Source organism: Battus philenor, unplaced genomic scaffold (assembly GCF_028537555.1).
Source record: "Battus philenor isolate CCGP_79_NKW_IND1 unplaced genomic scaffold, ilBatPhil1.0.hap1 SCAF_27, whole genome shotgun sequence".
In the NCBI taxonomy this organism is placed as follows: Eukaryota; Metazoa; Arthropoda; class Insecta; order Lepidoptera; family Papilionidae; genus Battus; species Battus philenor.
In genome coordinates this window covers 4424034-4439984 of record NW_027181690.1, presented here as the reverse complement: position 1 = coordinate 4439984, position 15951 = coordinate 4424034, and the positions used below count along the sequence as shown (strand labels likewise).

Below are 15951 nucleotides of genomic sequence, written 5' to 3'. Positions count from 1 at the left end.
CCTACTGTTTATAGATAGTATAATAGAAAAAGGTCTTTTCCATGTAATATAACTATATTTAATATGTGCACGATGCCATCGCTTTTCACTACCATAATAAAGTTAAAATAATATAAACACTCCATACGTCATCTCGGGGAACATTCTTCTAAACGAAACAATGTTTTCAAAACTACGCCTGCAAGTTTAAGTAATTTCTTATCGAACATTTTCCTATAATTCATTGTTTTATGGAGAGTTAAACAAGACTGGTATTGAGATGTCCCATAGGATATTTAAAAAAAGAACAAATTTGGACTCTGGTGGGCACAAAAAGTCACGTTTCTTCTATATTTCTTGTAAATTTTACTCGTGCGACCTCCGTGCTTGCATGCATTTAGTCTGACAAGTGACGTCATCCTTGGTGGGTTGTAGAAATTTTGGTTGCAAGAAGTGATTTATAAAACGAAAGTAAATTGCTTGAAGTGGCAGCGGGCGGGCACGAAAGGTTCTCGAGTGGCAACCTCGAGTCAGACTGGGCTTGAGTAGGCTCTCCAATAGGTGGAACTATGACATAGTTGTCGCTGCCTTACATATTATATATATCAAGTTTAGGTTAGAACAGAAAATTAATTTGACGACAAAGGTAAATCAAATTGATGTATATTGTATATGATAAATCGAGACCCAACAAATGTAAACACTTGTAACCGAACCCGCATTGACACACGACTGCACCCGGGATTTACCAAACGGTGCACGCCGTCTGTCAGATCCGTTCCAGCCATTTACGGCAAACAATTTACATCAGTACAGAGTAACACCTTGTAGTACAGAACCCTGGACAAGGCTCCCATGTGAAACAAGTGGACCCACTGTCCCAAGGACATCAGCCTCTACCTAAGACACTCAGTCCTATCCACGAGTCTAAGAAACCCGGGCACGGCTCCCATATAAAACAGGTGGACTCACTGTCCCAAGCACATCGGCTGCCATAGGACGCCCAGACCTACCCAGGAGTTCCAGAAACTGAGGCAGGCTAGGCATGTAAAATAGGTAGGCCCGTCGTCCTAGGCTACTGGAATAACAAGGCTGGACCGTTGACCTGTGACCGTTTTACCAATCGGTTACAGCAAAACTCTCTCATGGCACCACCTTTGCTCTCCGCTCGGTGTCCCTCTTTTTTACCAACTTGACATAACACGTCATTAAAAAAATAGCAGAGACAAGACATTGACAGGGTGACAAAAGAGGAGTAATACATTTAAGTGCATTACCCTCGCGTATGAAAATCGAGAGTATTTCGTGACAATAGTTAAAGTTGCAGGAAGTCATTGGATGTGGTCAGCGCAGTACCGGCCATCGTGCCGACCTTTCGGAGAGGAGTATCCCTTGCAACGAGTGTCTAGAGCGGCTGAAAAGATAATCGGCCTACCCTTTATTTAAAACCTGTCAATAGATTAATCAGATAAGTAGTTGTATAATAAACTGATTTCAGCATTACTTTCATTAGGAAAAATGACGTTTTGAGAATATATTTAAATAAATAAGTCAAAAATGAAAAACTTTATTCCAACAAACTATAAGTTTCACACGGGTTATATCGAAGAGCAGCAACGAACCTTGAGCATTATAATTCGACAAATTGGAATTGTGGTAATAAAAAATGGCAAATAAACAATGCTCCTTGCGCTTTTGAAAACTTTTCATGTGCTATCCAATATATTAATTGAATCTGAACAAAGATAAACAAATATACATAAACAAAACAAACAACACTACACACATCTTGAAATGACACATTTTCATTTAGCCTAATACATCTATGTAAAGAAACTGACTAACAGCTTAAAGCTATTTGACTTAAAATTAATTTATACTGTACTCGTCAGACAGAAGTTTTATTAGAAGATACACAACCATCTCATTGGAGCGTCATAATGACCTAAGGATGCGTTTACATTAGTGGCAAAATGTTTGTTATAATTATAAAAAAAAACAAAAGATATTTAAACTTAACTAAAATTTAATTTTGTACTTGCAAAACAGAATTGTTACCAGAAAATGCATCATCTCATTTAGTAGTCATAATGTAAGGATGCGTTTACATAAGTAAAAAGTCTATTGAAATAAAAATGTTAATAAAAGTACCATGAGAAATATCGATAAATATATTGTTTTGAAAAGGGAGATACTTCAGACAAAATATAATAAGCGGTTCAAAATAACAAAATTGTGCCATTTATAAGAATTAAATTCCAATCAATCTCTTATAGATAAATAAACAAGCACATCCTCTAACTTTTATGTGAATTACTAAATCACGGTGTTACAAGTGTACAAAATTGTATCAAACGCATAGAAGGCATAGACCAAGGGGTAACCCTCGGGTCGCTTAAATATTTTAGGCTGATTTAGAAACACCAAATAAATTTTTGTGGTGTAATATTTTTCCCTTCTAAAATTTGTAATATGAATATAATTTTGAATACTCATAACATGAATAAATTTTAAAATTTGGAACGATCCTTTGTTAAAAAAAAGTTGCCCACCTCTGTTGTAGACCAAAGAAATAATTTTATTATTAACATAAGAACACCAGAAGCTGCCAGTCAAAAAATATTGTTAGTTTCACATTTTAAAAAAGTGTCTGTATGTACACGCATCCAAAATTTCTTCACTTTTGTTGACGCCCATTATAATCATCTGTTGCTTTTGCTCATTCGGTGGAAAGAGCGCTATTAACTGTCCGACGAATATAGTACACGTGCTCTTTGTTGCCAATTAAACACTAACAACATATTGGAAATACAAATGTATAAGATTATAAGCTGTAGTAAGCTTTTAAAAAAATCCATGCAGGTAAAAGTTAAGTTTAGTAACAAAATGTACTTTTAATTAAGAAAAAAAATAATTAAATTTGTAAATTAAAATAAAAAACAGAAAAGTAAATCAAAAATTAATTAATGTAGTAAAATTTTCATTAAGAATAAGTACTTTTATAACGAACTCACTTCAATGTATTACATATATTGTGTACAGTATGTAAACAATGCATTTGTGATACATACATTTTATTTATTATTGAATGTATCTATCCTGTATATTTGGATATTGAGGTATTTATAAATCTTACATAAATATACAGTCTTATTGTTGTATTTAACTTTATTTATTGAATACTAATGGGAGAGCTTAACCAAAAATGACTTTAAAAAGGTTTATAATCAGCTATTACTTCGGTAAAGAAAGAACCTAAATTAATATTAACAGATCTATTTATTCGTTGAAAAATTACAAGCATGCATAGAGATCGGATATTTGGATGCAAATATAAAAGAATCAATTATATAAGTATTGGCTGATTATGGAAAGAGCTTTTATCGACAAAATCCCTTATAGACCTAGCATGTTTTGTTAGTTTTACAATATATACTCTCATGTATTGTATCAAAATCTTGAATAAAATCCTATTAAAACGTGAAAGATGAAGTCTCTTAGATCAGGAAGCGTTGGAACACTCTCATCTTGTATGTTGATTCATATTTTTATCAAATTGGAATCTTCTGGATTTCTTTGCATGACATTAAGTCACTGTAAATCTTTTGTGGATATATTAACATGTAGTAGCCCATTGAAGCCGTCTCCATAACTTCCTAGTAATAAGCGTATGCATCGAAGATCCGACCTCAAGTAATAAATAAACTAGACCGTTACACACATTCAATTATCTTTTAATTAGAGAGGCAAATTATAGAAGAAAAAAAAAACTTATGAAAATAAATTTCAGTGTTGTCAATGTACATATTAGAATATAACTAAATAGGCAGTAAAATCTCAAAATGCAGAAGGTATTGCATATACTTATATAATAACTTAATTACTGAGAACAGAAAAAAATTCTAAAAAATACACAAAAAAACTTATGTTTAGACAAATTTGAAGTTTTTTTCAAAAAACTAAAGTGCAATTATCAATACTAGTTTGGCACTTAGTTTCAGCAAAACCAATTAATGATAGAGTATTATAAAATTACAAGATAATTGGTCCCGAAAATAATATAATTTAATTCTACTGTCAGTATTTTTTTTGTACGTTTTGCGATAGCCTAGCTTTAAACTAACAAACTAAAGCCTAAGACTATGTTCTCTGAACATCAATCTTTCCATAAAACCTTATTGAGAATACAACATTAAAAATTGTAAGCTTTGTTCTAATGTATTATAGTCGTTACTATAATGTGACAAGACGCACACGAGATATTTAAGAACAAACGGTTTCGTCTGTCTATCTCAATACGTGACTAGCGTTAGTGCAAATACGAAATCCACAAGTAAAAACGACTACCTTATAAACGGTCAAAGTTTTAAAAGCTTCAAGCTAAAATTAAAATCAAACTAGAACTTACGAGAGAACGTCACTGCAATAAAATACTATATTTACATATCTAAATCTCAAAGACAACATGAGCCTTTATTACATTTAGTACTTAAAAATAAAACCTTAACATATATGGTTCCAAATGCTAAGCTTATGGCAGTTTGTAAAAGTTCATAGAACGTTAAAGAAACTAAAAACAACTTACTTTTTAATACTAAAATTAAACCTGTAATCTATATGTCACGCAATATAAAATAATCTTATTCACCCAGTGTTCTGAAAGGTCAATCTTGCAATCAAATGTTAAAAATAATCAACTGTTAAGCTCTTGTTAACTATTAGTTTGAAGTCATTTCAAGTCAACATATATTAATCATCTTTTGTATACCCCTTTTTTAAAATATTTTATGATGTATTACTTGTAATTCATTTATGGTAATTAAAAAAATGAATTTAAAAACAATGGTTTATACAACGATTAGTCAGTCAAAATCCCTGATTAGCTAGTCAGTTTTGATACAAATCGCTGAACAAAAATCTCTTCGGGAAACTTCTTTTTAAATATCGTCCGTTCATCGTTAATCTTTGCTACGGGCCTTACTAAGGGATTAATCATAGATCAATTGGCCTTTCGGAATCTGGGCGTTGTTAGAGTATGAAATAAGTTGTAATTTTTTATTTGAGCCAATAAAATCACCTCGAAAATATGGAAGTGAATATTAAAGTCGCTTGTGTGAGGCCTGTTGAAGCCGGGTGGTTCTCCCGGTAAACGCACCGTAGGTAGGCGCCCACTAAATTGACCGACGACCTAGTGTCTCGACTTGACCACTGTGTCTTGTAGTGGGCGTGTATCGGCTGATATGATGATGATGTGGGTTAGTTAATGTAGACGAAGAAGTTTTGCGTGCCAGTGTATTTTGTGGCGAAGGCTTTTCCGGCGGCAGTGGGGGCGCTGAAGGCAACGTCACTGGTCCGAAGCGCGGAGCCATGCAGAAGCGAAGCGCGTGCGCAGTCCAACAATCGTGAGGCGACGCCACGTCGTCGGTATCCTGCGTGCGTCCATATCCGGGACACGCCGCATCTATAAACATATTTACATTACTAACTGTCATCTACCCGTTTCGCGAACTTAATAAATGCTCTCTGAACCTCCTAATGGATGGAATTTAAATTTATGTTCTCTGCTCACCTCTCGGCCATAGGAATTATTTATTAATCACCCCAAAATTCGAAAGGTAATTACTGCAACAATCCGCCATTTTATCAATATATTGTCACGAAAATTAAGGTAAAGAAATGTAATATAACCTAGATCTGTAAAATTTGAGTAACGAGACGAAGATTGTGAGGCGACGAATGAACGGAAATAAATATGAAAAAGATAGTAAATTGTAGAATGAAATGAGAGGAAAGATAGTTTTTACGAAGAATGATAGAAGAGTGAAGAAATAAAAGGAAAATAAAGTGAAAAAAAAAATCATTAAAGAATATCAAACCCTATCCTACAACAAGATAACGAATACAAGAGGTTCCCTATAACAGGGGCCATTAAAAAATATATATTATCATGCTCTTTATGGCAAGCTTTGATCGATTCAAAGAGTTGCTTTACAGATCTCTATGATATGGTCTGCTTTTTTGAATGCTTCAATTATTGTGCGGCCTGTCACCACCAGCATATAGGCCGCCCATCGGGTTGGCGATCTCCCTCTTGCTGTTTTTAATAGTAGAAGTCTACTTTTCCCAATACAACCAGCCATCAATCAATAAAGATCAACCGGCTTATTGAAACGATTGATTCATTTTTTTTATTTAAAAGATGTTTTAGATTATGATCATGAACATGGCTGTGTTCAGGAATACTGTTAAATTTGTGTGCGCTCTAAATAGTAAATAACAATATTTGCGATAAGAGATATCGTATTACTTACGTTAAAATCATAAAGTGTTAAATAGCTCTTTGAATTTATTACTTTTTATTACTTTTTTATTAATTCATTACTTTATTACCTTTTATACTCTATTCGACCAACACTTGTAATAACTAACATAAATTTTGAGCAAACATTTCCAAATTCAATGTTTTTACTAATATATAAATAAATAAATATCCAGATAACTCTAGAAAAATATCTACAATTTATTTATATAATTTTGTCTTCCATTCACTTGTAGTGTTGTCACCCTCATAATTTCAATTTTCAAAATGTCATTACTATTTAGGACTGTTACTTAAAAAAATCAATTTAATATTTTAATATATATGTAATATAAATTATTTGAATTTTAACAGATCCTTTTAAAGTTATTGTGTAATATAAGTTATTATTGCACTCGTATTATTAATATTAAACACAATAACATGACAACTCACTTGACAGGATATTCCTCGACGCTGCAGCAATCCGGCTCGCCGGGTATGAGCTTGTAAGCTTTCACTTTCGGCTCCATTATGAGACACCCGATTATTTGCTTCTTTTCAATGTACAAGTAAGCCTGCGAAAGATTTAATTTAATTACAAATATGAATGTGGTTTCAGACACAAAGATTCATAAGTTTTATATACTTGTATATCTGGCAACAAATTTTAAGTAATTTATTTTAAGTGTTTTATCTTTTGTCATCTTAAGACTATGAAGCTATTCTATTTACCTCAAAAAAAGGATGAACAACATTCTATAACTCAATAATAGAATATATTTTTCTAAATCCGAATAGAATCAGATTGTATCAAAGCTATGCTCGCTCTCCCAAATGTCGCAAGGTAATTCTAAATTGTAATGTGTGGCTTTTAACTTGTGGATTCTGGTTCTGCATTTACTATGTTGAAATACCAGCAGCGAATGTAATCTTTAACTGGCAATATACATTATTATAATTAATCTCACTTTGATTCCATAAACATTTATAATATAATTATTTAGAAATGGCTAGTTTAAAATGATAGCCAAAAAATTATATTCGAATTTAGAATTTTTTACTAATCATAATTTTTATAGTTACATTACATCATTTTGTCACTTAATATCTGAAATTGATATAAATATAATTATTTTTTTAGGGATTTTCGTTGAGGAGTATGAAAGCTCTGTGAGCATAAAAGAGCCCCAAAAATTTTTATTCTTAGTTTTTTGTGGGCACCTCGATCAGGGTGTTTTTTGAACTCATGTTACTTTAAGTTGGAGGATGCCATTATTACTTAAATCTGATTCTAGTTCCTACTGAAATTTAAAATTTTAAACTAAGATCAGTAACTTTATATTTTTAGGAGCTTTACAATATATATGTACTCTCAGGCCCATGAGGGATTTGGATTTTGACTTTTTGAAAACGAAATTTAGGCGTTACGAGTTTAATTTTATTTCTTATAATTATCATGTGTGCTGTCAGTAATTCTTATATAAGAATTTAAATTTTGGTGCATAAATAATACATTATTGTATAAGTATTGAGAAGCAACCTTCAGAATACCAATAGGACTCTTCTGGTATTCATTTCATGTCTATTGTGGTCGTTTTAGCCCATAGACGCCCACTGCAAGGCACAGGCCTTGTTCAAAGGTATCTTTGGGGCCGATTTACCATAATCGCTACACTTGGCAAGCGATTGCAGTCTGGTATTATGGTATGTAATAATATACACAGTGTCAATTAAATAAGTTTGTATTTCGGGAATAGAACCAGCGACCTATGATTGCAAGTCACAGTCCACTACCACTGGGTAGCTACTGCTCACGTCTCATTTCTGTCATTAAATGAAAACATACAAATAATATGAATAAATAGAAGTAGTTAGTTTGTCTTGAATTATACTGACCGTGTAGGAATGTACATCGTTGGGCAAGGTTGGCTCGTAGCCCAGCTGCACGTGCACAACGCGCGCCAGTAAGGTGGCAACGCGCTTCCAGCCTGTATCTCCACCTCGTACACGAACACATCGAGCGGTGTCTATGCGTTCCACCACACACTCGTCCTTCCAACCCTGAGTGATCACCAAAAAATGTTATTATTACAATCAAATCAACTAGGCACAATACTTTATATCATGTCTATTTATGATATAATTAATTATTTTCGACTAAAACACTGTTATCATGATGTTAGTCGAACATTCCCTAAGTCTCGCTCTAAGATCGCCTCTATAACCAGTGTTGCAGTGTCAGCATCTTTATATACCCTAATTCAATAGATCCGTCAAACCTTAAAAGTTGCGTATTTAAGTTATTTATGTACTTTTACGTATGTATACCAGTGCACTAGGGTCACCAGGACCTTGAGGTAACGTCGCACGCAGTGGTACTAGCTCTTGAAAGTTCAGTATCAGATACATTTTTATTTGTCGACAATTAATGCCGCCATAGATGCCATAGATATATCAAAAGCCTTAAATATAAGCATCTGCAATATGGTTAAACTTACATTAAACTTAAGAACATCCGTTGCATTGTGGTGAACTAAGTGGTCATGCTCATCTTGGGGATCACCGATCTGCAAACCAAAAATAAACTTAATTACATATTTTTTCCATAACTCCTATACAAAATCAATTTATTGTCTACAGAGCAATTTGTTACAGGATTAAAAACTTTAAAGGGGTGAGTGTATAGATTATTTGTTAGCAGAAAGCTTTTTTGTTTTAAACACTTTTTCCCCCATTTTATTTTAGGGAAAGGGGCATACATTCTCCTACTTTCACCTTCCCTCTCTCAACATTCACAATTTCCATGATTCAGCATACATTCAATAGCAGAAAGCTTAACGATGCTCGATCTTGCGCTGCTCACATCAACTACTTTTCGCGATCTTAACTATGTCCTTGGTCTACCTAGGGGGGGCCTATCCTCGCCGTTTCTACCGCTTAGTAGTAGCCACTTGAGACCTTTCGGCTCCAAAGATCTCTGGTTGCATAAGCGATGTGTCCCGGCCACTGCCACTTCAGACAAGCAATTTTTCGAGCTACAACGGTGACTTTGGTTCTCATGAGGATCGATTTTTGATTCGATCTTATAGAGAAATCTTAAGCATAACCCACCCCATGGCTGGTAATGCCACTATGACGTTACCAATACCAAATGTAGAGAGAAAACACACTCATACACACATTTTTAACTGTTAATTTTATATCATAACTTTCAGTTCATTTTAATTTATTACTTCTAATAATGACTATGAATCTAGAAGCTAGTGTTGTTAACTTGGGCAGTTTGTTAACCAAACTACAATAGTCACTTCAGATTATTGTTATTGTAGAATATATAAACAACATATAGTACAATACCTGATAGATAACTCCACATTCAGTACACTGGGTTGCACCAAACCTCTTTTGTCCCGCATCAATCACATACTGGTCATTAATAGATTTTAAAATTGACTTTCTGCCCTTTTCTGAACCTGTAACCATTATAAACAATAATTAAATTAATTGATTCATATTGGAATTACTTATTATAGTACCAGGCATTCGATTTGGCACGTCGGAAACAGTGATTTTTTTAATTAATTTTGGGATTGAAACACAAATATAGTTTACTAATAATAATTTTACACTAAAGGAACAATTTTAACCACAATAATAGTTAATTTTAAAATTAAATTAGGAATTGCTTATTTGCTTGGTAACCATTTTTTTTTGCTGAGACATCTTATTGACATACATCTTTTGTGGTTTCAAATGATACAATTGAGCTTATTTAGTTTTAAAGAAGGAATTTAATTAAAAAAATTTCGACTTAGGCAAGACGCGTCGTATTAACAATAAACTGGTCTTAACTGATACAAGATAAATAGTCAGATATTAATTCAAAATAGAAAATTAAGAATTAAATTGATATAAAGAATTTACCTTTGGGCAGAGTGGACAAACCGGGATTGGGCTGGTTGAATATGGGGAACATTTTTGATGTTTTGGGTTTGGTTATTTTTTCTTCACTTTCCACTGTTGTTTTGTCTGTAAATAAAACATACTGATTAGTTTCAGTGGACATTCTTGTCAGTAATAAAAACATGATACTCAGAAAGTATGGTATTTTGCAGTAATTTCTGATAAAATATTTCAAATCGATAAATACCAGCTGTGCGTCACCCACTGCCAGTTCAAACGAGCAATTCTTCGAGCTACAATATTTACATCTGTGCTTTTAATCTTTATACTATAGATAGTAATTTTATTTACCTGGACTAACAGGTGGCATATTTGACTCTGTAGAAGCGAGAACTGCCTCCGCATTGATGTTGTTGGACTGTGCCATTTGCAGAATCTGTTCATCCAACATTTTCAACTCGCGTTCTATTTCATCCAAGTCGGTTAAGTCTTCTTGCACTAGAAATCAAGTTTTAAATTTATACTCATTTTTGTAAAGCAAATAAGACGACATATACAGCAACAACCAGATTTTGGATATTTGTCATGTTATTCTTCTCATAAATTACGAAGGTTTCTTCTATGAGTTACTAATAGATAAATTAACAAAATCAACTATTTTTTTAGCCTCCACCTGCCCAGAAGCAAGTGCAGCTTGTCATCTCACTTGCACAAGAAATTTATATCGATTTCAGTCGCTCATTCGCTTTCATCATCATCATCATAATTTCAGCCGAAAGACGCCTTTAGTCACTGTACTTAAACGATATCCAAAGGGAGGTAATAAAATTTTTTTGTTTATAGATGTGAAAATTTTTCCATCTTTAAAAAACAAGATGTCCCGTCAACAGAGTACAACATGGGCATTATTCCACTTGAAGGAGTGACAGCCATATTGTGAAAAGGTATCAAAACAATGGCAGAAGTGTATCAAGATACCAGTCTCGAGAAGGTGGTCCAGCCCCTTAACAACCATGTTCAGTAAACAAGAATGGTCCTTTCAACAAACTCGGCGCCGGCTCTTAGCTCGATGTACTCCACAAACGTTCTAGACTTCATCATACCTAAAAACTGGCCGTTATCTAGACCTGACCTTAATCTACTGGATTATGACTTATAGACAATTTTAGAGAGTAAGCCTCGCTCTACACTTCTTGATAATTTGGAGTTCTTACAACAATCCATGATTGGCAGTGAAGATATTTCCAAGAAAAAGAGTTGCAGCTCATGTTCTCAATGTTTAAAGGACTGTATTGCAGTCAATGGAGACCACTTTGAATAGGCTTTATATGTTGTTAATGGTTTTATGTTAATATATTAAACTAACACAATGTAATAGTAATAAATGTTACTTTCAGCCGATTGGACGACCACTACAACACAGGGCTTCCCAAAGATCTCCACAATAACCGGTCTTTTGGAGGGCCTACTCACACCGCGTCTACCGGCTCGTAAAAATCTATATACTTAAAATAAATTAATAATGAGGTTTCAAATACCTAGTGGTTCTTCTGCTCCCACCACAATAAATCCTCCATCAACAGGTAAAAACTCTTGAGTTTTGGATGCATCATGTATCATTTCATTAGAGTCAATCATCACAACATCTTGGGGTATGTTAACGACCTCTGTTGTTGGAATATTAGTGTCGTTTTTATTTGCACCTAACTCAACAATAACTGCATCTGTGTCCTCTGGTGGGACTCCACTTGCAACAGGGACAGCAGTGATGGGTTGAAATATTTGATTTGTTTCCTCTATAATTGTTTTGTTGAAACATGGTACGTCTGATTTTGGTTTGAAAATTAATTCTGATTCGGGCACTTCTTCTTCAGTCCATTGACTCAAAAGTGCCTCAATAGTTTGTTGTTCCTCTACAAATAGGTCACCTTTTTCTGTAAAACAAGTACTGTAATCAATTTATGGTAAACAATATAGCTGCCTACACCAGACGTCTGACACGATAACTACAACCATAAGTCATAAGGAAACGACTAACAAAAAAAAAAGATAAAGTTCAGTTGCACATAGCAACTGAACTTTTTATCTTGACAATTCAAACAGTACCCATTATCCCAGAAATTTCATTATGATGCCTACAAGCTAGAACAAAGTAATGCTATATTATTGATGTGATATTAATATTGAAAGTCTCTTGCATTTGACACTTAGTGTATTGATGTAATTATTCTATTTTGTGTGTGTCATCTGTAGTCATTACTTGAATATGTTACAAGAAAAATGGCTAAAAGGCACCATTTAATAGAAACTGGAATCAAATTGAGCTACTGTAAATCTTACAACTAAAAATTATTTTAGCTATAATAAGTCTTGATATTTTTACTAAAAGAAACAATATTCTCTAACTGCAAAGCATTTAGATTAAGTTAACGAGATTTTATTGCATTTAAAAACTGCTATTTTACCTTGCATCATTTCCTGTGAAGAGTTCAACATGCTGGTATCTTCTTTTGCACTAGACTTGGATGAAAAACTTTTGTTCAAAGTTTCTGAGAGAGCTGTGTTCCCTTTAGCGGTTACTGTTTTACTCTTGTAGTATTTTGGTTTGCGGATCTTATGTTTAACACCCAAGTTTATTTGCCCGGGTTTTCTCTTGCGTCGACTCGAGTGAGAATTCGAGAATAGTCGGCGGTGATGCCTTGTAGACACCTCTATAGCATTTGATATCTTTGTGGTTACACTTGTGTTCAAGTCAGGGTTTGTTTTACCATAAAATGACTTGGTAGACAAAATCTCTTTTAGTCTTTCGCTATTAAATAAAGAGAGACGAGCTTTAGGTGCAATGCTTGGGTCTAATCTCGGAAATTTAGAATTAGGACCACCTTCTACCATTCCGTCATAGTGTAACCTTTTATGACTTTTCTCACTTTCACACATGGATTCTGGACTCTCTTCTATTTCAATGACTGATCTTCTATTGTGGCTGAGTTTTGGGGGAGATGCCTTAATATCAGATGTGTTGTGTGGTGTTTTAAGCATCTGTGTAGGAGATATGAGATTACTCATGTCCATTTTGGTGAGGCAAACAACAGGGTTTTTAACAGGGGAATTATTTTTTTTCTGTTCAAGTAGTACTCCTTTGAAGCTTAGCAGATTGGGCGTAGTTTTAAGTTTGCGTGTAGATCGTCGTAAAGTTTTAGTGGGGGTATTTTCTTTGGAGTCCAATGAGTCGGAATCGAAATTTAAATCTTTTAGAGAGCTGCTACAACTTTCAGTATCTGCTATTAGACTAGCTAAACTTTTACGGGCTTTACTTGAAGTGGATGAACTGGTGTGCACACTAGTGCATGAGTGAGTTGATGATGGAGTCACTGGATGGTTGCGAAGGTGTGGTGTAGCAGGTGTTGATGCAGAGCCACCACATCTGGACTCCGGGCATGAGTACCTTGTTTGATACTTTTTAAGTGTGAAAGGAGATTTCATAAAGTTCTTTAAGTCATGTGTTTCCTTAAACTTCCTTGTTTGGCGAGTTTCATCTGTTGGTAAAATATAAAACGTGTATAGTAACACAATATTACTTTATACAATACATCATACAATATTATTATTTACGCCATCTCTGTGTAAAAATAAGATTTAAATGAATAATGAATGATAATTCGCTTTAATAATGAAGTATTCAGATTATAAAACAAAAACAATTTCATTTGACAAAACAAATTTTAGCTGTCAGTAATTCATATTTATTCATCTAATATGTCATCTAAGCTAAGCCGTTTTGGCTCCATTTATGTTTTATTTGAGTATTACTTGCATTACATAAGAATCTTGTTTGAATAAAAAAACATTCTAACTATTATGTTTAACATCTTTACTAAATGTATATAATTTCAACCTACTAATGAGCAGTTTATTTTTATTTTAAAAGTCTTTACATGTTTCAACTTTTCAAATTACTTTCTATAGGATGATTGGTTATAGGTGTGAAAGCTTTAAAGCTTTTACAACTCTTAATCAACAGGTAAAGTGACAACTCTACAATATGTTACATTTTTTTCTATTAAAATGTGGCAGTTCAATAACTTCTGGAAGTATAAAATCTGCAGGAACAGATAGTAAACAATAATTAATTATCATCATGATCATCATATCAGCCAATTGATGTGCACTGCAAGGCATAGGTCTCCAAAAATCATCATGATGACCAGACATGCTGTGTCAATCAATTTTGAAATTCAGTAATCAATATTTTGAAAATGATTATCATAGATTATTTATTATTTCTGAAGCCATTGATTTCTAGAAAAGATGTACTATACATTAATTGACAGCCAATAAGCTTTCACATGTATAACCAATCATATATGTACTTTAATATAATGTATTCCATTATCAATTATTTTTAATGCTTACTTAAAGACTTATAAATTTTTGGTACTTAAAAACTAGGTGAAAAGAATCTCAAATTATAAAAATTTGTATGTTTTTAAAATGGCCCCTGTAAACACTATATAATCATTACATAAATACTTATAAAGGAATCCTTAGAATACAAAAATCAATACAAAGCTTTAATGTTAATTAATTTTGGAGACATTTTCATTAAGCATTGACACAAAAAATTTAAAACATTGCATGTGGTGTTTATAAGTAATTATAGATAATACTTGTGTGAAACATGTTTATCAATAGTTACTTATGGAATTGTGTTCACTAAATTAGTATACTAATACCATACCATATACATACTATTTTACTGTGCTATATTTATTACAGCAAGTAACATGATTTTGCTAAATGCTAAACTGTCTTCAAATCAGTTTTTTCACTGCAGGAAATAGGTGTGTTGTTGTTCCAAAATATACAGTAAATAAGTTAATAGAAAACTAGCCAAAAAGTTTTTATGACCAATATAACTTCTAAGAATTTAGAAGTCACACAAAAACTAAATGAGTAAATTCAAAGTTAACTTACGCCATAACGACCTCTCGGGGGTTTTCGGAGTATTTTGCTCAGTTTCTTCACCGGAGCTAGAATCTATCGTACTGATGATGCCAAGGTCGTAATCATCGCTATCACTCTCACTATCAACAACAGGAAGACGGCGGTGCTTCGTCAGAGAATCAGACTGTTTAGGCATTTCATCCTGGAATAACCCCTTTTTACGCTCCATCATTTTCGGTGTATGCGTGTGGGGAATACGCAAAGAACGACGTGGTGTTATTGCAGCCATTTCGAAAAGAGTTTTCTGTACTAACAGCGTATCACACCTGTTAATAAACTAAGCACACGGGTAGTTCACGGTGTTGGCGCCTCCATGTCTTAGTTTTCAGTATTTCTAGTCAAGATCGACAAGTGTTTCAAATATTTACTGTAAAAGTTGAAAGAAAAGATACAATGCTACCCTATTGTCAACAAACGACGAAACTAATTGAAATCAGTCGACGTTACTAATAAACAACTTTAATTTGGCACTAAAATGCAACCATTGTCCACAATTGTTTGGCGCGTAAACATCTGTCATAATCCAAAATTGCCACAGTAAAAATAACGTACATTGATACCGTTAACCGTTACGACAAATTCATTTTTCTAAGCCTTTTCTTTCAGTTTTACCTTTACTTGGTGAAATATTTGTTTGATGGCCTTATATTATTTATTTTATAATTATTCAGCCTTAATAAATTAGCAAGCAAAGATTTTCTCTAAATTCTTCTTTTCAAAGATCGCCACGGTGACGGATCTTCCGCTGCCAGCATCCTTATATA

The 15951-nt window shown here is 33.5% G+C and overlaps 1 protein-coding gene across 1 annotated transcript; it reads right to left on the bottom strand.

Moving 5' to 3' along the window:
- Window positions 1–4988: 4988 nt before the first annotated feature.
- Window positions 4989–15671, bottom strand: eco (Establishment of cohesion). Its single transcript, XM_068768909.1, has 10 exons — window positions 15158–15671; window positions 12649–13719; window positions 11722–12117; window positions 10535–10681; window positions 10205–10309; window positions 9638–9753; window positions 8779–8847; window positions 8177–8341; window positions 6734–6855; window positions 4989–5440 (listed from the first exon to the last, which is right to left on the bottom strand). The coding sequence occupies exons 1-10, from the start codon at window positions 15414–15416 to the stop codon at window positions 5236–5238; spliced, it is 2655 nt and encodes an 884-aa protein (XP_068625010.1). The 5' UTR covers window positions 15417–15671; the 3' UTR covers window positions 4989–5235.
- Between the last annotated feature and the right edge of the window lie 280 nt (window positions 15672–15951).